The sequence below is a fragment of the Scyliorhinus torazame genome, chromosome 14 (assembly GCF_047496885.1).
Source record: "Scyliorhinus torazame isolate Kashiwa2021f chromosome 14, sScyTor2.1, whole genome shotgun sequence".
NCBI lineage: Eukaryota > Metazoa > Chordata > Chondrichthyes > Carcharhiniformes > Scyliorhinidae > Scyliorhinus > Scyliorhinus torazame.
In genome coordinates, this window is record NC_092720.1 from 109,279,232 (window position 1) to 109,304,407 (window position 25,176).

The following is a 25,176-nucleotide window of genomic DNA, read 5'->3' on the forward strand; positions in this document are numbered from 1 at the left end:
TCTCCTCAGTTAACCCTAGAATATGGGTCATTAATAATCATAGATAATCCTCATAAACTGACACTAAACCGGATACTTTCCTGAATCTCTAACAGCTTAGTTCCACATTTTCTATCAGAAGAGCCCCTCCAAAAATATTTGTGGCTTGAATACAGTCAGAGTCTTTTTCCTTTCCTGTTTCCTCCCACCCTCCCAAACTCCGTCATCCCTCCTGAAAACATTAATCATTTACTCAAGTTATGGGGAGAATTTTAACCCCACCTCCAAAAAATGGGTGGGTTGGGTCGGATTGAAGGTAAATAAGCCCCCCTCATGTTGTTAACATCAGGGCCCATGTTCCCACTGGCTCTGGGCTTGCTCCCTCTCCTTGGTACATCACCAACATTACACGTGTGGCTTGACAGCCACAATGAGATATGGCAATAAAGCCTACTCACACAACATAGGTTATGTCCAGCAAGAAGCCAATTTCTTCCACCCTAATCGAGGGCTGATTCAATAAAGACAACATCTTGCATTAATATTGTGTCTTTACTGTTGAAATCTAACCCAAGTCACTTCAGCAGAGCAATACCAAGCCATAAGGAGATATCAGGCAGGTGAGCAAAATACTGATCGAAGAGACAGTTAAGAGGAATGGGAGATATAAAGGCAGAGATGGAGTTGAGGAAGGGAATTCCTCAGTTTAAGGTCAAGACCAGGAATAAATCTAGTCAGTGTGGTTCACCTAATCATTGGGCAAACTAAGTCATCAGGATAATTTATTGGGTGCTTTTATCCCATCTAAAATATTCATAGTGCCTCAGTTTCAAAATATCTAATGTAAATTAATTAATGTGGCTCTTCAACATTATTTGCCATCGATTTCAGCATAAAATGTAAAGGAAGCAAACAATTCCCATTACATGTTCAGCAGATGTCATAGTGACCACCAATGGTCAAATCTTTGCGGTAGGTTTATCAAAAATTCCCACTAACAAGTGTGCAGCTTGAAATGGGGAAGGAAAAGGTTTCACTTGAAGTCAAGATTTAACAAATTGATGGAACCACAGAAATAATCTTAATTCCAGGCTCAAGCAAAAAGCTGTGAATTTGAGCGTTGGAATGCCATGTTATTGCAGCTCTCGGCATTCGCAATTTAATCGGGTGGATAAAAAAAGTTCAAAACCCTGACAGCATTTAACCATAGGATACCTACTAGTTTACAACTGACAACTAGTGGAAGGTAAAATAAATCCAATATAACGCTCGCTATTAAAAGTCAAACGCAAAATTAAATCAACAGTGCACCTAACTCAGCAAATGTAAGCGAGTTGAATGACAATTCCTAATTGTTTTCATTAAACTGAATGTACCATGGCGCACTCATTTATTAGAAACTAGCAACTTACCAAAGAACTGTTTGATAATATTAACTGGTTCCATTCTGTTTTCCGTTGCCTCTGTTCAGCTCAGATACGCAGAGTCCGATAGAAACTTCTAGTAATCTTGCAGCAATTAACAGCCTCGAAACTCCCCACCCCAAGAGCATGTGACTTGATACCATATTCACCCAAAGGATTCCAGATAACTCCCAACCAATCAACATAAAGATTTGACTTGAACTCTTATAAAAACCTGTCCAACAAGTGAATCATGTTGTCACGGTAACAGTGATTACATTACTTCAGAACACTTTACTCGTTACAAGAGTGGCTATCAATCAGAATCAGGGCAAGCAGGGCATTAACATTTCAACTCCCACTCTTATTTCCTCCCCTCCCCCTTTATCGTCCAGTCCCTTCCCCTCAGATATAAATTGCTCCATTATTCAACTCAGCAATGATTTTTATTTCAGCTGGTAACATCCAAACTCAGTAACAGTTTCCCACCAACCCAGTTCAACTTAGTGTGGACGAATAGCTTGATAACCCCCACGATGGTGTGGTTTCATCATATTAATGTATTAATAGATTTATTTAGTTAAATTGCATAACATGCCAGTTCCTGTTCAGTTTAAACAAACTGTCAAAATGCCAAAAATACAAAAACGAAAATGTTCCAAGAGTGTTCACATGTTAAACATCGACAGAATACTTGCACTTTTTCACGATTACTCTGGCACTTTACATGCATCGTCAACATTTCTGCAACCCACATCCATTTAATTGCAGCTGTAACAGACTAAGCTTTTATGTCAAGTTTTGACAAGTTCATCCGTAAGCAGCTGAACCATACAGAGCAGCAAGGACACAAGATTGACCCTGGTTGATGCTGAGATAGCCGAGTTCAGACAGGTCGTGTAGTAAGAGATGACCTTCAGGAATTCCATTCCATTCATTCAATCAATACTATCAGAGGGGGGGGGGGGGATATTTAGTGGGTAAAAATCATAACGTTCTTCAAAAACTATGTAAGCACAGTTCAGTAGCTCAATAAAGGGTTTGCAATCTGATTCACTTGGCTTGAACATATTCCTTTTTTTGTAGAAAACTGGCCCCAGCTACACAAGTGGCACTTTCCACTAACACAATGCTACAATCAGTCAAAAGTGACATCCTGCTCACCACACAAACTGAGCAACGTCGCGTATGGTGCCGGTTGTGATGTTAGGTGCATAGGCCGTACGTTTTCAGCCATTGGCTGATCGCATCAAAGAAGCTTCTTACTCCATTGTTCCTAATAGGTAGAGTACAGACCATATTCAATCGGCCCGCGTTTGCTGAACCCAAATCAAAATATCTTGCTGTTAGATGTGACTCTGAGATTGGGCAGCACTTCCTGAACATTACAAGAGTGGATTAACAACTGTTTTAAGATAATCAGTCGAGCTATGTAATAGAGCATACAGTGCAGAAGGAGGCCATTCGGCCCATCAAGTCTGCACCGACCCACTTAAGCCCTCACTTCCACCCTATCCCCGTAACCCAGAACCCCTCCTAACCTTTTTGGTCACTAAGGACAATTTATCATGGCCAAACCACCTAACCTGCACGTTTTTCAACTGTGGGAGGAAACGGGATCAAACCCACGCAAACACGAGGAGAACGTGCAGACTCCACGCAGACAGTGACCCAGCGGGGAATCGAACCTGGGACCCTGGCGCTGTGAAGCCACAGTGCTATCCACTTGTGCTACCGTGCTGCCCGAGCTGGTAGCGTGATTCATTTATGTTTGTTAGAAGGAACATACATTCATATGCAGGGGATCTGTTCATTGCAAACAAAAAGGAATTTATTCAAGCTTTATACCTATTTGAATTATCTGGAAACATGGGGAGTTTATAGTTCCCCATTGTTTTTCCCATGGCATTGCTGCGGTCAATCAGGATGAACTTGCCAACCCTTTTCTCCCACAGTACAAGTTGTTGCGTTCGTTTGAAGTTCAGCATTTATGGGTTTATCCTGATGACTGACGGGCAAAAAGCTTTAGCTCTTCTCAGCAATATTCAACATAATATTTAGGAGCAGGAGTGGACCATTTGGCCACTCAAGCTTGGTGCTCCATTCAACAAATTCCTGGGTACATTTTGACCTCAACTCCACTTTGCTGACAATTCCCAGATTCCCACAGGAAACCTAGAAGTAAAAATTGATCACCATTCAAACAGAGACCAAAATGAAGATTGGGACATACCCAAGGGATAATGTCATAATTAAATATTATAAATAACACTGAAAAATGTTCTTGTAATTTGAACCATCAATGGAATTGTCATAACAGAGAAATTTGACTTCCCGAAAAATATTTTTTTCAAGACTAGAGAGGTTATTCAGCAGTAATCCTGAACTTAGTATGCAATTGAAAACCCAGTTATACCCAGTTATATATTTTTTCCCAGGGGTTTTTGCAATGAGACCAATACATCAAAGTGAAAGTTCACATCAATGCATGTGAGTACCAAGATTTCCAATGCTGGAGACTTTAATAGTGCATCCTTTGGAGGATTGGAAAAACTACTCAAAAAAAACAAATTTGGATTTCCATGTTTAAATGCACACTCCAGCAAGTGCTGTTAATGTCAAAGTTGTACTGATTGCTGACAGTATTGCCATCATTACAACCACAAAATCCTAATCGAAAGACTGCAATAACAACCATTTATATAGTGCCTTCAACAAAATAAAACTCCTCCACAGGAGAGAAAATCTGACAACAATGTCGCATATAGGGTAGGTGACCAAAAGCATGCTCAAAGAGCTAGGCTTTAAGAATTGTCCTTAAAAAAAAAAGGAAGGAGAAATGCAGAGGAGAAATGCAGAGAGGTTTCTGGAGGGAATTCGAGAACTTTTGCTGAGGCAATTGAAGGCACGACCTCCAACGATGGGCTGATTGAAATTGGGGATGTGGGGCAGCACGGTGGCCCAGTTGTTAGCGCTGCTGCCTCATGGTGCCGAGGTCCCAGGTTCGATCCCGGCTCTGGGTCACTATCCGTGTGGAGTTTGCACATTCTCCCCATGTTTGCTTGGGTTTCACCCCCACAACCCAAAGGTGTGCAGCGTAGGTGGATTGGCCACGCCAAATTGCCCCTTAATTGGAAAAAATGAATTGAGTACTCTAAATTTCTTTTTTTTTTTTTTAAAAAGAAATTGGGGATGTGCCACAGACCAGAATGGAGCAGTGCAGAAATCCCAAAGCTCTGTAGAGATACAGAGATAGGGGAAGAGCCAAGAATAGCAACAACTTGCATTAATACAGCACATTTAATGTAATAAAACATCCCAGGGTCTTTCACAGAGGCACTAGGAAACAAAATATGACACCAAGCCATATTTAGGTCTTCTGAGCAAAAGCTTGGACAAAGATACAGGTTTTAATGAGTACCTTAACAGAGACAAGTGAGATAGAGAAACAGAGAGGTGTAGGAAGGAAATTCCAAAACTCAGGATCTAGGCAGCTGAAGGCACAGCCACCAATGGTAAACCGATAAAAAAAAAAAAATCAGGGACAGTCAAGAGGTGAGACGTCGAGAGTTGGAGGAGATTACAGTGATAGGAAGGGACCAGGCCATGGAAGGAAATAACTTTTATAAAATCAAGGCATTGTGTAACCACGGGGGTATGGAATTTCTCCCACACTCTACACAGCCCATGGCTCACTGTTGTACAGTGGTGTGGTAACGGCAACTGCTCTGTACACTGGGACATCTGTTGATTCGCAAGGGTCCTTGTTGAGAATCACTCGTTGCCATAGTTTGTAGAAAGCTGAGCTGGTGCAGCTGATTCAGTGTTGGATCTCTAGTCAAGGGTGGGCTTTGAGAGAGGTGGCTGCCAAGGCATGGGAAGTGCTCAATATATTCCAAAGTCTCTCCTTCAATATATATGGGAAGTGGAATATTTGGCTGATTAGGTAAATGTTGACATATAGGTTTTTGTTTTGGCAGTTGCATAGTCATATGGTCACTGGACTAGCACTCCAGAAAACTATGAAAATGTTCTCGGGACGCGGGTTCGAATCCCACCATGGCGGATCGAAAAATTAGAATTCAATAAAAATCCAAATTAAAAGTCTAATGGTGACCATGAAATCATTGCTGATTGACGTAAAAACCCATCTGCTTCACTAATGTCTTTTAGGGAAGAAATCTGCCATTCTTACCTGTCTGGGCTACATGTGACTCCAGATCCACAGCCATGTGCTTGACTCAGATGCCCTCTGGCCTAGCAAGCCAGTCAGTTTAAGGTTAAATAGGGATGCGCAACAAATGCTGGTCCAACCAGCGTCACCCATATCCCATGAGTGAATAAACACAACTTTCAAGGATAGGCGAAATTTCATGTGTGCGGAATTGAAAAGATTGAGTGACGTGCAAATTTTGTGCAGAGTGGGCAAAAGCACTGCAGTCATCCACAAACTATAGATCATGTATATTTATGATGAGTTCAGAGTAGTGTCTTAGGCCCAACCATCTTCGGCTCCTTTATCAATGAGCTTCCTTCCATCATAAAGTCAGAATTGGGGATATTCGCTCAGATTGTCATGATAGGGAGATATTAGGAAATTGGGCCCAGAAATGAGGTCCAATGTGTAACAGGCAATTTAGGGGTCAAAACAGACTGAAAAAAAATGCAGGTAGCAGCAGAATCACAGGGATACACCCACACTTGGCTGAGTCATATGGTCCCATTCAGAATTAAACTCATCAGGGAATGCATAAGGTGATTTCACATGAGATCCATTGTCATTCGGGACAATCTTGTTAGTGTTTGAACTGTGAAGTAAATGTTTGAATTTTGTTATTGTTTCTTCTAATAAAGTTTTGTTTTTAAAGTAACTAAGCATTTTTTTCTCATATTCTCACTCCCAGAACGAATCGATCTTTCAGCACAGCCTTAAAAACTTATAACATTTATGCCTCTGGTTCAGCATCTTAGCCCTTGCTGAGGGCTGACCAGGCGTTCGTAAAAAAGAAGGGGGCTGTCCCTAGATTTTTTAGTATAATTTCTTGTTTGGCTTGGGGTTATCGAACTTAAAGGGTGTGGATTGATTGCATTCTTTCCGGGGTTGAAATATTAATAGGGAGCGACTGGAAATGATCCTTAAGAGTTGCAAAAGATGTCCTGGGTGGAGAAAATGACTTGGGAGGAATTAAAAATTAAAAAGGGAACCAAAAACAAAGCTTTGGAGTTTGGTAGAGAAATTGCAATTTGCCCTACCAAAAGGGGCAAAGAAAGCAGAGGTAATACAGATCATAGCTCAATATTTCAACTTACCAGTAACACAGTCTAACCCATTAGAATTAGCTCAAAACCAATTAAAATTGAAAGAATTGGAAATCATAGTCATAGATAGTCATAGAATTTACAGTGCAGAAGGAGGGCATTTGGCCCATCAAGTCTGCACCGGCCCTTGGAAAGAGCACCCTACTTAAGCCTACATCCCACCTCATCCTCGTAACCTCACCTATCCTTTTTTTTGGATACTAAGGGCAATTTAGCATGGCCAATCCACCTCACTTGCACATCTTTGGACTGTGGGAGGAAACCGGAGCACCCGGAGGAAACCCACGCAAACACGGGGAGAATGTGCAAACTCCGCACAGACAGTGACCCAAGCTGGGAATCGAACCTGGGACCCTGGAGCTGTGAAGCCACAATGCTAATAATCACTGTGTTACCTTGCCCCCCATGTAAGAGAAGTAGGAAGGAACAAGGTATGCTGCAAAAACTGAAAGAAATGGAGATGGCAAATGAAGCAAAGGAAAGAGAATTTGAACTTCTGAAACTGGTACAACAACTTAAAAGGTTGAAGTTAAAGGCAGGAGTTGAGGGGAGGTCTTGAGGAAGAAAAATACTTCCCAGTCAAAAGCGTAGTAGGGAAATAATTATTTTGGTTGAATTTAATGGTTCGCTTCCACGTAGTGAGAACCCGTGGAAGGGCAGAGAGCTAAAATGGCTAGACCGGCCACAGACATGGCTGACAATTTTGAATTGGTTCATAAAGCAGGAAGTTTAATGTTTGATAGCAATTTAAATCTGCGAAGGATAGAAACTTGGGACACAAGACGATCCGAGGGGGTCAATGCAGAGGAGGTGTAGTCGGCGATGTTAAGGAGGGCGTGCCTCAGAGTAAAAAGGGAACCAACGATAGTGGTAGAGGGACAAGAAAACGCAAAATGCTTTCATTGTAATATAGCTGGGTATATGAAGTCGTAGTGTTGTGGCTTACAGAAAGGGCTGGGAAGACAGGCTCGGAAAAATAGGATAAGCCAGTAAGGTTTATTAAAGCAGCCCCAACAACACTCAAGAAGCTCGACACCATCAAGGACAAAGCAGCCCACCTGGCACCCCATCCACAAATATTCATTCCTTCCACTATATAATAATCTTTATTGTCACAAGTACATTAACAATGCATTACTGTGAAAAGCCCATTACTGAAGCACAGTGGCAGCAGTGTGTACCATCTACAAGATGCACTGCTGGGACTCACCAAGGCTTCTTAGACAGCAACTTCGAAACCCATGACTGCTACCAGCTAATGGACAAGGACAGCAGACACATGGGCATACTTCCTCCTGCAAGTTCTCATCCAAGCCATTCACCACCCTGAATTGGAAATATATCACTGGCTCAGAATTCTGGAACTCCCCACCCTCACAGCACTGTAGGTGTAACTACATCACATGCAACCTTCTCAAGGTCAACTAGGGATGGACAATAAATGCTGGTCTAGCCAGCAATGCCCACATCCCATGTGGCATGGAGGCAGCTGAAGTTAAAGAGTTCTCCATCGAGGTAGTATTTAATGCTGACAACAGATGGTACTTGATCTTTGATGAGGTGAACAGCCACTGTCAAGTATATTTTAGATAGGATGGCAATATCACAGAGCCTTGCTTGACCCTGGTCCAGATTTTGAAGGGGTTTATTTCAGGTTTCCCATCACAACGTTTGCAGCCATATCATCTTGCAATTTCAGGATTGTGTTGAAGTTTCATGTAAATTCAAATCTTTGCAGCACAATCCACAGAGCCTGATGATTTACTGATTAAGTTGTGTATTTTGGAGAGCAGTAAATTCAGCGGAGAGAGAGAGAGCATGATGAACTGAGGTGGAGGTTAAACTTTCTTAGGATGGAAAAATTGCTCGTTGCAAAGGATAAGGAAAGAATACAGTAAAGATAGCTTGTTGATAAAATTGGCATGGTAATTGGATGGATGATAAAGAACAAGCATTTTAAATGATAGGTGGGGGAGTTGGGTGGAACAGGACAAATGTGTGGTCAAGGTGTGATCTGGCGACAAGAATTGCACCCCGACTGCAATGGTAAAAGTACAACTAGGAGGGGAAGCTTCATTTAGGGGAAAGGTGTCATCAGCCCTCAGACAGGTTTTTGTCAATGCCACAATGTCATTGCAATAATCATAAAAAGGCTCTATTCATGAGTGGTTGGGCATTCTGGAGTGAGATGTGCAAACGATAGAATCACTGACGGAGCACACAACAGGACTGGGAAGGGGGAGGTGGACAGGAGGAAATGGGAAATATCAACCCCCAGCTGACTTGCTTGGTCAGAAGGTCAGGAAGAAAGTAGAATGCGACATTTGGGTTGTTTGTGAGATTTGAAAACAAGGGTGAGAATTTCAAATTCACTGATTGCTGGGCCAGGAACCAATGCTCATCAGTCAACCCTGGTGCACGTTAGGGCAGCATGGTGGCCCAGTAGTTAGCACTGCAGTCTCAAGGCACCAAGGATCTACTCCCATTTGGAAGCAAATGGACGTATTAGTGAGAGGCAGCATGGTTTTGTGAAGGGGAGATCGTGTCTCACTAACTTGATAGAGTTTTCCGAGGAGGTCACAAAGATGACTGATGCAGGTAGGGCAGTGGATGTTGTCTATATGGACTTCAGTAAGGCCTTTGACAAGGTCCCTCATGGTAGTCTAGTACAAAAGGTGAAGTCACACGGGATCAGGGGCGAGCTGGCAAGGTGGATACAGAACTGGCTAGGTCATAGAAGGCAGATAGTAGCAATGGAAGGATGCTTTTCTAATTGGAGGGCTGTGACTAGTGGTGTTCCGCAGGGATCAGTGCTGGGACCTTTGCTGTTTGTAGTATATATAAATGATTTGGAGGAAAATGTAACTGGTCTGATTAGTAAGTTTGCAGACGACACAAAGGTTGGTGGAATTGCGGATAGCGACGAGGACTGTCAGAGGATACAGCAGGATTTAGGTTGTTTGGAGACTTGAGCGGAGAGATGGCAGATGGAGTTTAATCTGGACAAATGTGAGGTAATGCATTTTGGAAGGTCTAATGCAGGTAGGGAATATACAGTGAATGGTAGAACCCTCAAAAGTATTGAAAGTCAGAGAGATCGAGGTGTACAGGTCCACAGGTCACTGAAAGGGGCAACACAGGTGGAGAAGGTAGTCAAGAAGGCATACAGCATGCTTGCCTTCATTGGCTGGGGCATTGAGTATAAGAATTGGCAAGTCATGTTGCAGCTGTATTGAACCTTAGTTAGGCCACACTTGGAGTATAGTGTTCAATTCTGGTCGCCACACTACCAGAAGGATGTGGAGGCTTTAGAGAGGGTACAGAAGAGATTTACCAGAATGTTGCCTGGAATGGAGGGCATTAGCTATGAGGAGCGGTTGAATAAACTCGGTTTGTTCTCACTGGAATGACGGAGGTTGAGGGGCGACCTGATAGAGGTCTACAAAATTATGAGGGGCATAGACAGAGTGGATAGTCAGAGGCTTTTCCCCAGGGTAGAGGGGTCCAATTACTAGGGGGCATAGGTTTAAGGTGCGAGGGGCAAGGTTTAGAGTAGATGTACGAGGCAAGTTTTTTTACGCAGAGGGTAGTGGGTGCCTGGAACTCGCTACCGGAGGAGGTGGTGGAAGCAGGGACGATAGTGACATTTAAAGGGCATCTTGACAAATACATGAATAGGATGGGAATAGAGGGATACGGACCCAGGAAGTGTAGAAGATTGTAGTTTAGTCGGGCAGCATGGTTGGCATGGGCATGGAGGGCCGAAGGGCCTGTTCCTGTGCTGTACTTTTCTTTTCTTTGTTCTTTGTCCCAGGTTCGATCCTGGCTCTGGGTCCCTATCCGTGTGGCGTTTGCACATTCTCCCCGTGTTTGCGTGGGTTTCGCCCCAACAACACAAAGATGTGCAAGGTAATGGATTGAACACGCTAAATTGTCCCTTAATTGGAAAAAATGAATTGGGTACTCTAAATTTATTTTCTAAAAACCTGGTGCAAGTTAGGATACATTTAGGAGAGTTTTGGATGGTGCTAGGATTCCAGCTGGTGTCACTACTGGACAGGAAGGTTCCAGAATGGAACCCTCGCTCAGAAGGCCGTAACATTTTACTTTTAAAGAAAATGTGGAGGAACAGAGTCGCAGGACTGCTAATTAATTATTTTACAACAAGGAAAGTTATTATTTCAACAGGAAAAGTTCAATTCTAGTACAATTCTCCTTTACTTCCCCTTTAGCCTCACAAATATCTAGAGTTTTCAATTATCACATTCCACTCTGAAACCAAATGGCCGATGCCGCTCAACCGATCTTCCATGGATTTCTCCTCAAAACTCTCCCCCCCCCCCAGATGAGGAGGACTTCCAAACTCCACTCTCAAGACGTCATGCTTTAAAATCTTCTTTAAAACAATGCTTCCCTGGACAGGTTGTCACAACCTGTGTCACAGCCAAAGGACAGAGACAGAAGGAAGCCATTCAGCCCATCGAATCTGTACCGACTCTCTGAAAGAGCACCCTACTTCGGCCCACCTAACCGTTGGACACTAAGGGGAAATTTAGCATGGCCAATCCACTCTTGGGATCTTCTCTTCATTTCTCTAGGTTCCTTAACTAGATGTTCTTTATGTTTCCTCTGGAGCTTGCTTTTGTGCATTACTACATTATATGGCTTTCCTACTTATAGCAGAACTTTGAACTGTTCATTCTATCGCTTCCTCACCCAACTGCTATGAATTCAGCTAAAACTACACTCAAAGAGCCTTCCTACCTTAAAGTTGCCTCTGGTTGTTAAGCAACAGCCCGTTATTTCTCCAGCCTCATGTTTACTTTTCATGTTACTTTCCAAGCACAATAGAAGCACAATTTGAACTGCAGTGGTTAGCACTGTTGCCTCACGGCGCCAAGAACCCGGGTTCGATCTTGGCCTCGAGTCACTGTCAATATGGAGTTTGCACATTCTCACCTCGTCTCACCCCCACAACCCAAAGATGTGCAGGGTAGGTGGATTGACCATGCGCCCCTTAATTGGAAAAAAAAGCCCTACAATTACAAACACCTTTTTCTAATATGAATTTAGCTTTACTCTTCTCACACAGAACTACTAAATTAAATCCTCTTAAATCTATTTCTAATATTTAACAATACAAATATAGATCCCTTAAAACCACCTGATTTCCTGACAATAACCCAATGTTTATGGCAGTGTGGCTGGCCATGACAGCACTGGAATAGAACATAGAATTAGAACTTAGAATTTACAGTGCAGCAGGGTGCCATTCGGCCCATCGAGTCTGCACCGACCCTTGGAAAGAGCACCCTACTTAAGCCCACACCTCCACCCTATCCCCGCAACCCAGTGAGCCCACCTAACCATTTTGGACATTAAGGGCAATTTAGAATGGCCAATCCACCTAAACTGCACATCTTTGGACTGTGGGAGGAAACCGTAGCACACGGAGGAAGCCCACGCACACACGGGGAGAATGTGCAGACGTCGCACAGACAGTGATCGGGAATCGAACCTGGGACCGTGGCGCTGTGAAGCAACGGTGCTAACCACTGTGCTACCATGCCGCCCCACAATAATAATGAAGAAAGAGACCATTAAAACTCAAATCTCCATTCAAGCTCAAAAATCCAAATATTAGAACTGGCCAATTCCAACATTCCAATTCTTAATTTAAGTCCCTTGATTATAGAATCATAGAATTCTTACAGTGCAGAAGGAAGCCATTCGGCCCATCGAGTCTGCACCAATCTTCTGAAAGAGCACCCTGCCTACACCCATTCCCCTTCCCCATCCCCAATTTAGCATGGCCAATTAACTAATCTGCACATCTTTGGACTATGGGAGGAAACCAGAATACCCAGAGAAAACCCTCGCAGACAGGGAGTGAACTTGCAAACTCCAAACAGACAGTCATCCAAGGCTGTAATTGAACCCGGGTCCCTGGCCCTGCGAGGCACCAGTGCTAGCCACTGTATCACCGTGCCGCCCCATAGGTGAGTCAACTTTCCAGGGATGGAAATAGACCTGCCAATACCAAGACCCAAGTTACATATTTCTCCCCTTTCCTCCCAAATAGACACTACTTTTCTAATGTCTATGAATATTTTGGTGTTCCCATTAGAGACCTTGTGGCTGACTACATTACACAGTTATTCAAAAATGCACGAAAACCAAACAGAAGTTGATCACTGGAAATAAATAACAAATTAAATCTGGACTTGTTTGCAATATTGTTCAGGAAGAAATTTATGGGGTAGCAGCACTAAGATAGATGGATCTATTAATAATGATAGCACAAAGTCCACCAAGTATGTTGTTTTTGACCCTCAGGGAAAATAACCAGTGAAAGATTTTAATGTAACTAATAGTCTTGCACAACCATAGAATGTTATTTATACAACCTCCTCTTCTAACCCCACTCCCAAGCAATTACTACTGTAGCCTAGTTACTGATTCAAACTTCAAATAGTGCACCAGGTTGGAGCCCAGTTTACTGTAATGTTGACATATCTAAATCGAATAAGCAAGTTGACTCTCACACTAGCTTTTAATTATGAAACACCACAATGTTCTCCTCCCAATTTAATATTCAAGAATTGTTCCTTCATAAATGGACTCCTCAAATTATATCAAGGTCACTATGCAAATCTAACGCAAAATGCTGCTGTGTTATGATTAAGTATATTATCAACTGAATATGAAAATATTATTTATGGAAAAGTACAATGCTCCCCTTCATAACTGCAGGTCAGCTATACTATTAACACAATGTCAAGTGTGGAGAATGCAGGGAGGCATGTGGCGCAGTAGTTAGCACTGGGGCTATGGCGCTGGGGACCTGGGTTCGAATCCCGGCCCTGGATCACTGTCCGTGTGGAGTTTGCACATTCTCCCCGTCTACGTGGGTTTCACCCCTACAACCTAAAGATGTGTAGCTTAGGTGGATTGGCCACACTAAATTGCCCCATAATGGAAATGAAAATAATTGGGTACTCTTAATTTTTTTTTTTGAAAGTGTGGAGAATGCAGAGGATTTTACATCACCAAAAAGGAGGTTTGTGTTGGTTATCATCGAGAATGATTAACAAAACTCAGGGGTCTGCGACACTAAAGTAAGGCCATGGAAGAATTTAACACCATTGATTTAAAACTGTAAGCTCTGGGAGGAAAGGGAGCCGGTGCAAAGGAGCTTCTTCAATGGTCCAATTGAAGAAATAGTGGGGCAAGAGAATTTGAAGTGATATTAAAATCATTGACTTGCCTGGTAGAGAATGAGGGGAGTGAAAAATGAAGATAGCTTGAGAATATAGTTCACGGTAGACTAAATATGGTTGTGGGAGAAAGATACTTAGACAACAAGGCACTTAAATCAAGGAGAGATTGTGGAGGATGAAGTGCTCAAAAGGAGGGTGTTTGTGTGAGGGGAAAAGAGGGAACAAAAAGACAAATTGGGACACAGATGAGCTTCAAAGCACTTTAATATGGCATGGTGATGAGAAGTATAGATAAGTGGAGTTCTCCCTTCCATCAAGCTTCTGTCAGCATGAAGACCAATCAGAAATGGGTCGTGGATAGATTGTACGTTATTGTTGGAAATCAGGCATTCTGCAAGGACATGTGGAGTGTGCAATTTCATTTTTTACATTTCTGGCACAGAATCAGGTGTCCCAGAAAGTAGAGCGCTAGCAACAAGTAACGTTTTCTTAAAAGAGGCCAAGAGTTCCACGACACATTCAGACACAGTAGCAGCTTCTTCCCCATAGCCACTAGACTCCTCAACGACTCTCCCTCAGACTGATCTGTTCCCTGTAAGAACACTATTCAGGGCGCCCTATGCTGATCTCCAATCACTATTTGTTGATGTACCATTTGTCAATGTACTCTGTCAACTCTATTTTTTTTGTCTACTATATACGTACTGTGTACATTCCCTTAGCCGCAGAAAAATACCTTTCACTGTACTTCGGTACATGTGACAATAAATATCAATCAATCAATCAATCAACGTACTTGTGATTTAACATTTAACTAACACAGTGATGCTGAGGAGAACCAAATTAACCAGCCATGCATAGCACAGAAAGTCCAGTCTGGTATGAGCATATATTTTGCTTTCATTGTTTTCACTTCTGAAGTCAGTGGTTCATGTATACAAAGCTTCTTGAACACATTTGTTATCCCAATAGACAAGACAGGCCTGCAATAATGTAGCACCTTTCACAATCTCAGGACGTCCCAAAACACTTCACAGCCAATTATGTGCTTCTGAAGCAAAAACAGAAAATACTGGACAATCTCAGCAGGTCTGACGGCATCTGTGGAGAGAGAACAGAGCTAACGTTTTGAGTCTGAATGACTCTTTGTCAAAGCTTTGACAAAGAGTCATCCAGACTCGAAAGATTAGTTCCGTTCTCTCTCCACAGATGCCGTCAGGCCTGCTGAGATTGTCCAGTATTTTCTGTTTTTGTTTCAGATTCCAACATTCGCAGTAATTTGCTTTTATCTAAGTACTTCTGAAATGTGGACATGTTGCAATAGAGGGACCACTGCAGTCAATCTGCACAGCAAGGCTTGAGAAACAAAAATGGAATAATAACCAATAATGAAAGAAAATCAGTTTATGAAGTGAGGAATTTTCACATTGGCCAAGACACAGTGGAGAACTTCTCTCCTATCATTCCAAGACACAGTGGAGAACTTCTCTCCTATCATTCCAAGACACAGTGGAGAACTTCTCTCCTATCATTCCAAGAACTGCAATGGGATCCTCTGCATCCACCACACATGGGGCGCGATTCTCCACTCCCACGCCGGTTGGGAGAATCGCCTGGGCCGCCAAAATTTCCGGGGACGCTGGTCCGACACCCTCCCGTGATTCTCCCAAGTGGCGGGAACGGCCCGGTCGAGTTTCGCTGGCCGCAGGCCGGAGAATCGCCGGAGACACCCAAAATGGCGATTCTCCAGCACCCCCGCGATTCTGAGGCCCGGATGGGCTGAGCGGCCAGGCCAAAACGGCGGGTTCCCCCCGGCGCCGTCCACACCTGGTCGCTGCAGTCGTGGGCGGTGCGTGAACGCTGGGGGGGGGCGGCCTGTGGGGGGGCGAGGGGGGGATCCTGCACCGGGCTTCACCTGCAATGTGGGGTGGCCCGCGATCGGTGCCCACCGATCGTCGGGCCGTCCTCTCTGAAGGAGGACCTCCTTCCTTCCGCGGCCCCGCAAGATCCGTCCCCCATCTTCTTGCGGGGCGGATTTGGACAGGACGGCAACCACGCATGCGCGGGTTGGCGCCGGCCAACCCGCGCATGCGCGGATGACGTCCGTTATGTGGCGCCGGTCGCGTCATCTATGCGGCGCCGCTTTTACGCGGGCGACAAGGCCTGGCGCGGGTAGATGACACGGCCCCGATACTGACCCATTGTCAGGGCCTGAATCGGTCGGGACCGGGGCCGTTCCGCGCCGTCGTGAACCTCGACAGCGTTCACGACGGCGCAGTCACTTCGGCGTGGGAGTGGAGAATCGCCCCCATGGGCTTCAGTTTAGTAACTCATCTGAAAGATTAAACTCCCAGTGCAGCACAAGCTCAATAATGCCCTGGAATGTCAGCTTGGGATTACATGCTCAAGTTTCTGGAGTGAGATTTGAACACACAAGCATCTTGCCATTTCTTCAGGTATAAGACAGGACAATGAGTACCATCATGCAACACAGCCAAGCCGAGTTGGAAAAGGAGAACAACAGAAAGGACCAGTAAATCTGATATTGTGCAAATATGCAGGCTTCAATATGTACTGGGGCAAGGTTTCCAAATTACCAGTGGGGAGGTGCTCTGGAAACACTGACGTTCATGCAAGGGTGTATATCATTCCCACCAGATCCAAACCCACCAGTTCTTCGGGGTTAAAGTTACCCCCAGTTGTTTTCCCATGAGTGGTTCAGTGATAAACTTGGCTGACATTTTTCTCTTTCTAGGCGGAGAGCAGTGCCATCAATTGTTGAGCACCTGAATCCTAAGACCAACGAGCTCAGTACATATTAGAATCAAGCAGGGATTCTACTGCAATTCAGCAGCACAATGAACAGCTGAGTGGATTAATCTACGCAGCTATCAAAGGAAATACTTTCTAAAAACTATTAGAAATTCTGGAAGAAAGACAGACCAGCAACTCACTGCCCACGTGCTACTTCTCCTGACCAGTTAATACCAGGGAGATTTTGAATCAGTTTATTGTCCTACTGCAGCAGCACATAGAAATAAAAGATGCAGAAAAAAACAAGAATATACACTCTGGTCATTGGCATATAAATATGCAGCATATGGAGTGGTAGCAATTAAAAACTGATAACGATATTATTTAATCTTGAATTATTCATAAAATATGTAATAAGTCAGAGATGTGGCTGTGATGCCCAAGTCAATGGTTGTGGGTTCAAGTCCCACTCCAGGACTTCAGCACAAAAGTTAAGGCTGGCACTCGTTGCATAAGTGAAAAAGTGCTGCACCATCTTTCAGATGGAACTTGAAACTGATGCCCCAAACAGGTTAGTCACTTCAGATCGTGTTCAACAACCACTCATGGGAAAACAACTGGGAGTAATTTTAACCCCAAAGAACTGGTGAGAAACAATATGCACACATGCATACAACTTCAGTGTTCCCAGAGCTCTTCTATGCTACTATTTCCAGAAGGAGCAAGGGAGTTCTCCAAGATGCAATAGCCAATATTTATCCCTTCATCAACATAATGATCATTATCACATTGCTGTCTGCAGTAGCTTGATTTGGGTAAGCATACGTACATTTCAACAGTCAATACACTTCAAAAATACTTCATCGGCCGCAAAGTGTTTTGAGACAACTGATGGTCATGAAAGGTGTTATATAAATGCAACACTATCCAACGTTCCATCTGAAAGATGGTGCAGCACTCTCTCAGTCGGGCAACGAGCATCAGCTTTGACTTTTGTGCTGAAGTCCTGGAGTGGGCCTTGAACTCACAACGTTGACTCAGATACCTTAGCCACAGCTCTCACTCATTACACATTGTATGAATAATTTGTTCTTTGTTAAACTTATCCAGCATAATGGCGTTCAGGGGCAGCGTCAGAAAGGTTCGAGTCATAAGAGTTTACAACAAAAAAAGAAGAGGCTCTTCGGCCCATCATGTCTGCGGTGGTTATCAAACATCTGTTTGTTTTAATCCCGTTTTACAGCACTTGGTCTGTAGCCTTGTATGCTTTGGCATTTCAAGTGATCGTCTAAATGCTTTTTAAATGTTGTGAGAGTTCCTGCCTCTACCACCCTTTCAGGTAGTGAGTTCCAGAATCCCACCACTCTGGGTGAAAAGGTTTCCCCTCAAATTCCCTGGAAATCTCCTTAAATCTATGCCACCTTAAAGCTTAGCCCCCTGGTTATTGGTCCCTCTACTAAGGGGAATTGTTTCTTCCTATATTCTCTATGGCCATCATAATTTTGTACCCTTTGTCGTGCAATCACTTCCTACCTATAGTGTGGCAAGCAAAACTGCACACTGTACTCTAGCTGTGGCCTAACAAGCGTTTTGTACAGCTCCATCATAACCTCCCTGCTCTTATTTTTGATGCCTGGGCTGACAAAGGCAAGCATCCCATATGCCTTCTTAACCACCTCATCTACCTATCCAGCTGCCTTCACAGTTCTATGGACATGCACCCCAAGTTCCCTTTGTCCTCTGCATTTCCATGTTCATTGTGCATTCCTTTACCTTGTTAGTTGCCCCCCCCCCCCATCCCCAAAATGCATCACCTCACAGTTTTGGGTTTGTGTTCTAAAGAACTAAAAATGTATTGATGGTATTATCGGTGAGTGGTCTTTAAGATGGATGACTCTATACTCAAACTTGTAGTTGCTGCAATAAAAGTTACATTTTTTTTTGTCCAGTTTGGCATGCAGACAGTAAAAATATTTTTCACGGTAACCTAGTTCGAAGGCAGACAGGGGCATTTTGTGGAGAATCTAAATGGTGGCTCAGGCTATCCGAATCACTGCCCACTAACCTCTCCAGTATCCTTTGTTCCAAGTGTGAATTTGATTGTGCAGGTCTAATTATTGTGAATGAAAACAGCTTATTAGCAGCACATCTTTACACACTCATTACCATTCATACTCGGAAATTCATCCAGAGTGATGAGTCAAACTAGTATTCACCTGGAAGTCAGATAATCAAATTGGATTATCCCAAAGGTGAAAGACAAATCTCAAGCTACTAGTCCATGGTGTATCAAGGTAAACTAACTAAGATGCTATTTGCTCACCATCTCCAAAGAAGTTGAAAATAAATTAATGAGGGAAATTATCGCCAAAATAAAGAAAGATATCTCACAAGGGATTAGCATCTCAAGACCCTGACCCATAAATCTGGGAGAATAAAATACTCAAAACGGCATACAGTGGAGTGACTATGTGCGTCATATGTTGGACAATATTTATTTTCAGTGGATCACTGCAAATTATTCTGATTAGTACTTTTAGACTGCACAGAAACAATTTGGCTTTGATATTTTCCACCTCCGAGATTCACAAGAAATATATAGTGGGCGACCTGGGCGCTCTCCGCAAGTAACTTAGACCAGGTAAGTTTCAGTGTCTCTGGGGTAGGCAGGGGAAAGTAAGCCATGGTGTCCACCTTAATTATCCAGTAACCTTGCGTTTCAAAGTGTGCGTGAGAGAAGTGGATTGGGGAAGGTGTGATACTGCAAGCTAAAAGCATAGTTCACCAACTCATCATTTAGCTCACATAAAGAATGGTCACAGGGAAGGACCAAACCTCCCATGAAATAATACCCCAAAGGGTTAGCCCTTTAACAGGGGGAGAAGAAAAAACTGCCAGGAAAAATAAGGGATGAAACCATGAGCACATTAGCAATGTTCTCACAAGTGCAACCTGCTAGAGTCACGATTCACTTTCATTAACATTTACGGATCTTTCGCATTCATAAGATTTGCAGGTCATTGAACTCTACGGGTTTAAAGCTGCCGAATGATTCAAAGTTCTTTTGCAAAACACCTTAAAACATTACCAAGTCTCACCAATGGGTGGCATCAAACCCAAATTCAACCAGCCAAGATAAAATACACCCAAATGGGTGGGTGTATTTCTTTGCAAAGGTAAGAGGAAAATTAGAAAGAGGTACTTTGCAGTTTCCATTGTTACAACACCCTGGGGCTAGGGTGTGGTCAATTCCTAACCCCCTCCCCTTGACCCAGAGTCGCAACACAATTGAATTAACCAATAATTGTTAGAAAAATAACCGACGTCTTTGGTCATTGGCTGTCCAATAATTACGGTGACCAGGTGTGTAAATTTAAACAGAATTACTTTTTATTTATAACAAGAACTATCATGAAATATGCAGCAAATACAACTGGTTAACTATTATCTAATTCCTAATCCCCCAATTTTAACTGCCCCCCACCCTCTGTCCACACACACACACACATGCACGGGAAGAGAGGGTTGAAAATAAGAATTCAAAGGATAAAGGTTCCATGGGCCGATTTAACAGAAGAATTTCTAAGTGTAATTTTGGGCACAATTGGGGTGTTTCTTGATGGCTGCGTTGGGGAGATCGCGGCCCGTATTTAAATGCACTTAGTGCCGGAAATGAGTCTCCATGGGCTTCTTACTGGCTGCCTTGGCATCGGTTTCGCCAGACTCGGCCATATCGCATCGCCGCTAACAAGCTGTTTTAAAACGCTCCCTCACCGCTCACTCCCAGTCAACACACAAGCATGGCAGCGCGCAGACCGGCTCCTCGTTTTAGGGATGCCAACCTGGCCAGGCTTCTCAATGGCAATGCTTGACAGGACATCCTGTTCTCCTGAGGTGGTCGGACCAGCAGCTGGGTCACCAATGCCACCTTGGAGGCAGTGGCAGCTGTCAGCGCAGGTAGCATGACCAGGAGGACTACCGTCCAATGTCGGAAGATGATCAACGCCCTCCACCGAGCTGCGTGGTAAAGTTACCTCCTCTGGCATCAGGTCTGCCTGCCACCCCTCAAATTCCTGAACCACCCCAGCCCACCACGCAAATCACTGTCTGACATCTCGCACCCGCATCCGACCTTCGTGCTTGCTCTGAACACAATGGCACCCACCAGCACAGCCTCTGCATGTCCAGGTGCCACACCTGTTATCTGTTTTGGGCCCCCCCCCTCAAAAGCGACCCATCAGGTGTGCGGCTCACAAAGCCCTATATTTGTCCTCACTGGAGAAGATAGCCCATTATAAATGGGCAAGGGCCAAGAATGGGATGGGGGGAAATCTCCACCGAATCACCCCCACCTTCCCCCAGCGCAGAGACACATACTTCTGTGGAGGACAATAGTGGACAGGCTTCTTGAGGCACAATCTGGTGAGCACCACACTGTAGCTGATACACATCAGGTGGAGGCAGGAATATCTAAGGGAGTCAGCAGTCGGAGGTCTGCTGGATCCCAGGACTCAGTTCCAGTCAATGCTGAGCGTCTGGACTTTGTTATTAGAGAGCTGATGCAGATGAGAGGACACAGCCATGAGATTCAGGAGGGGATGTCAGCTATTGGAGGAGGCACTGGAGATGATGCCAAAGATGTTTGGGTGAGGGCCGCAGTGGAAATCCTGGAGCACGATGTCAGCGTCTTGAGTGGCGATGACCAAGGCGTAGTTCAGTCTGTCAGTCTGTGATGACCACGGCTGAGGGCCTAGACATCATGTCCCAGTCTCTTGAGGGGGCATGTTCCAGACATAGTTAGACTTGCTGAGACACTTCAGAACATGGCCCAGTCATGGAGGACCAACGCTGAGAGCGTCGACGCCATGATGCAGAACATGGGCTGCCAACAGGACTGGCAGAGCCAGATGACTAACAGGCCTCTGGTGCTCACTCTAGCTGTGCCTCTGTCCCATGGAGACCCCCAGGATTCTACTGACATCGCCAGGGAGGATGAAGCGCTGGAGGTCAACCTGGGGCATGCCACCAAGGAATTGACGGCGATCTCCAGTTCTTCTCTAATCCTCCCCTCTCGACGCCGACGCACCCAAAGAGAGCGGGCAGAATAGGGTAGCACTGTGATGCCAGTGACACTGGTAAATTGGCCGGAGCCCCCCCTTCTCCAGGCCCTCGTAAAGATATCTGCCAAGGGTTTCAAAGGCCACAGGGTGCGGAAAACAGAAGGCTGCTTCTACCTCTGATGTGTATTCTGGGGACGCAGCTAGACATAACCGTAGGCTACAAAAGATCAAGAGAGAGGATCACTAAGTGGGTACTATCTGTAGCTAGGGGGAATGGAAATGTCAGATGCGCACAATTAAAACACCCCCTGTTGCCCTCTACTCCCCCCCAACACCTTCCCCCTCCCCGAGCATAGTGGTCCTGATGCAGACCCCTTTCAGAGGATGGATATGAGTGCGCTGTCACCAGAAAGACAGGAGTCAGACTTTGGCATAAATGGAGGAGCACCAAAGCTTACCTCACAACGAGTTATCATCACTCTCCTGCCTTGTAAATTGCCCCACTGACAATGCTGACACTGGCTCCTCACTCTGAGGCAATGTTACACAGACCCTTGGAGGGTGAAATAGGAAAGGCAGGGAGGAAGGCGAGAAATGGGGATATGAGGGGGGGGGGGATTGGGATGCAGAAGGGATGGGGGAGTGGAGGGATTTGGGGGAATGCAGCGATTGTGACGGGGCTGAACAAATGTGGGGGTGGGGTGGGGGGGAGAGGTGAGGGGGTGAGCTGATGAACAAAGCCTCATCCTATGAGCATCGTCTGAGGATGAGAGCCTTCCTGGTCCGCCAGATATGCCGGACCCTTGCCATTGCCTGTCCTCCATCCACCAGCTCCTCTTGTGGATCCTGTCAAGGCTCGTCCTGTGTCCCCTCCTGGTCTGCCTCCTCCTCAGATGAGGCCGCATGTCCTTCCTCCTTCTTCAGCGTGTCGCCCCACTGCTGTGCCAGGTTGTGGAGGGCACAGCAGACCACCACAAAGCAAGAGACCCTTCTGGGGGTGTACTGCAGTGCACCACCAGAACGGTTCAGGCATCGGAACCACATTTTGAGCAGTCCGAAGCATCACTCAATGACAGCACGAGTGGCAACATGACCTTGTTGTCTCCGACCTCCACACTGGCATCATCAGCCAGGATCTCAGTGGATACCCCTTATCTCCCAAGAGCCAATCAGTCATCCTGGGATAGACCTCGAAGATGCTGGGGATCTCAGAGTGTCCCAGGATGTAGCCGTCATGCAGCCACACTGCTGTTAGGTAGGAATTTTGACTCGGCAACGAGGAATGAATTGCAATATTTTTCCAAGATGGGAAAGAGGGGAACCTGCAGCTGGCGGCTTTCCCAAGAACCTTCTGTCCTTATTCTTCTAAGAGGAAGCACTCTTAAGTTTGGAAGGTACATTGATAGTCCAGCATGTGTGTGTGAGGCCCTCTTTATTAATCCATTAACTGAGTGAAAGTTAACAACTATAATGAGTGGCTGCTTCTATTCAAAGTCCAGAGGCCACACAACATTTAGGTAAAAATCTAGTCATTCATTCCACAGCTTACCAAAGAGGTAGCTGGCCCCATTTTGGGGGCTTTTACATTCCAATAATGTGAAGTTTAACCTCTCTCTGAAACGCTCGAGTGGATAATGTAATTGAAATTACTGAAGCATGCCAAGAATAAATAATAATTAATAAGTCAATAGAAAATCCAGCTTGAACAATGTATGTTGAAGGCCACAGGGCTGGTACATCATCAAAATGATATTCACAGGCAAAAACATCACAAGGCACAACGTTTGGTTGCTTTCTATCATGCAGAGTCTATCATTTTGAGGGGATTGTGTGACGTTGAATCTGCCAATCAGTCGGTCAACATAAATTAAAATCACGTGTGCACAGAGGACTAGTATCACTGACATGAATGGAACTCTGTTCCGTTTCTGCAGGAGTAACAGAAGAGTATTTAGAAAAGTGGTCTCTTGCATTGGAGGTGAACTTCAACTGGGATTTATTGCGCTGACATTCCACTTGGCTGCAGAGAACTGCAGAAGTAAAGTGGCCAATACCTGCCAACTTGGACTGCTAAGTCACAAACAGTATTCACGTATAATACTTCCAATTTTAAAGGAGCTGTCAGCACAGCAGAGATGTTAGGATTGAGATTTGACTCTAACCCCGTTTAAATAAACAAAGTTGTGTTTCGTTTTAGGAGGCACATTTTAAACAGGCTATACGTTTAAGGAAGCACAAGTGAGTCATACAGCAAATCAGTGACTTGAGGGCCCATTTACCAATCAGCCATGCATCTCAGTATTTGTGGCAGGTCACAAGCTGTTTTAATTAGGGGTTAGGAGTAAGCTCAATGTCTAAAAACCCATACCTAAAAATCAGACTGGTTCAATTGAAGGTTCAGCTTATAATGAGTCAGACCTTCTATTTGTGTAAGGAGACATATTTGACACAGTTGCTTCAAGGTTCAGTGAATCAAGATGGCAAATTCTTTTCAGTTTAACTTTACAATTAGTGGGGAACGCACTGGTTGTTGTTCCACTCCAATTAATGTCTAAATCCAAGACGAAGTTGGATTAAGAACAATCACCTCTGTGTAGTGCAACATTCATGTCTTTCATCTGTCATCAAAACATGATATAAACTATTCATAAGAATGCAGTGTAATTTTCATGTTTTATGCATGAAACCATATACTTTTCCTGAAAATTCTTTGAATTGTTCAAGATGCTTTCATTTGGTTTGACAGAGAGAGAGAAAGAGAAGTTGAAATAAGGATAACCAAGTTTTTTTTTAAAAATGTTTTTATTCTCCATTTTCACATTTTCTTTCAAAATTTACACCCCACCCACAAACAGTAAACGGTAACAAATACAAAATCAATCCCCTTAACAATACCAGCGATCCCATCCTCCCACCACCCCAAACAACGGCCCACCTGTCAATATATGCATCCAATAAAACAAACCCTCCCACGGTGGAAACAAAAAACAAAGGAGAAAGGGAAAAAGGAGTCCGGGACCGCCCATGGTCACCATTGACCTATAGAGTCAACTCCACCTCCCACCCCCCCTACACTTAATGCCATCCAACCTCTGAAAGAGTACCGTACATGATACCCAAGAGTTGTACCCATCCCCCTCCCCCCAGTCTCCAACTCCTCCCGTCCACTGCCTCTTGTAAAACTCCTCCCCCAACCTCTGTTCCTTCCCCTGAACTTTCCACCCCAGCTAGACCACTCGGACCTTGTTCTGCCAGGCTCCGATGGCCGCAGCCCTTCCCCCCCACCTCACTCCCGTTCACTGGCTGGCTTAAACCGGTCAGCATTGAGGCCCCCACCCGGGCCCCTTTCCCCCTTGCCCGGCCCTAGGAAAGCCCAGAAATCCCCTTTTAGCACAAAAACCCTGCATACCCACCTACACCCCAAAGAGCCCTCATTTCAAG

The 25,176-nt window shown here is 44.5% G+C and overlaps 1 protein-coding gene across 2 annotated transcripts in view; it reads right to left on the reverse strand.

The window, feature by feature from the left end:
• Window positions 1-25,176, reverse strand: part of LOC140389954 (SH2/SH3 adapter protein NCK1-like) — a 106,861-nt gene that overhangs the window by 67,468 nt on the left and 14,217 nt on the right. Inside the window, exon 1 of one of the 2 annotated variants that reach the window (XM_072474655.1) lies at window positions 1,392-1,530. The exons of the other annotated variant lie outside the window; for it this stretch is intronic. Within the exon in view, the coding sequence (XP_072330756.1) occupies window positions 1,392-1,425 (34 nt within the window). The 5' untranslated portion in view covers window positions 1,426-1,530. Of the gene's footprint in view, window positions 1-1,391; window positions 1,531-25,176 lie in introns of those variants that run through there. 2 annotated transcript variants of the gene reach the window in all.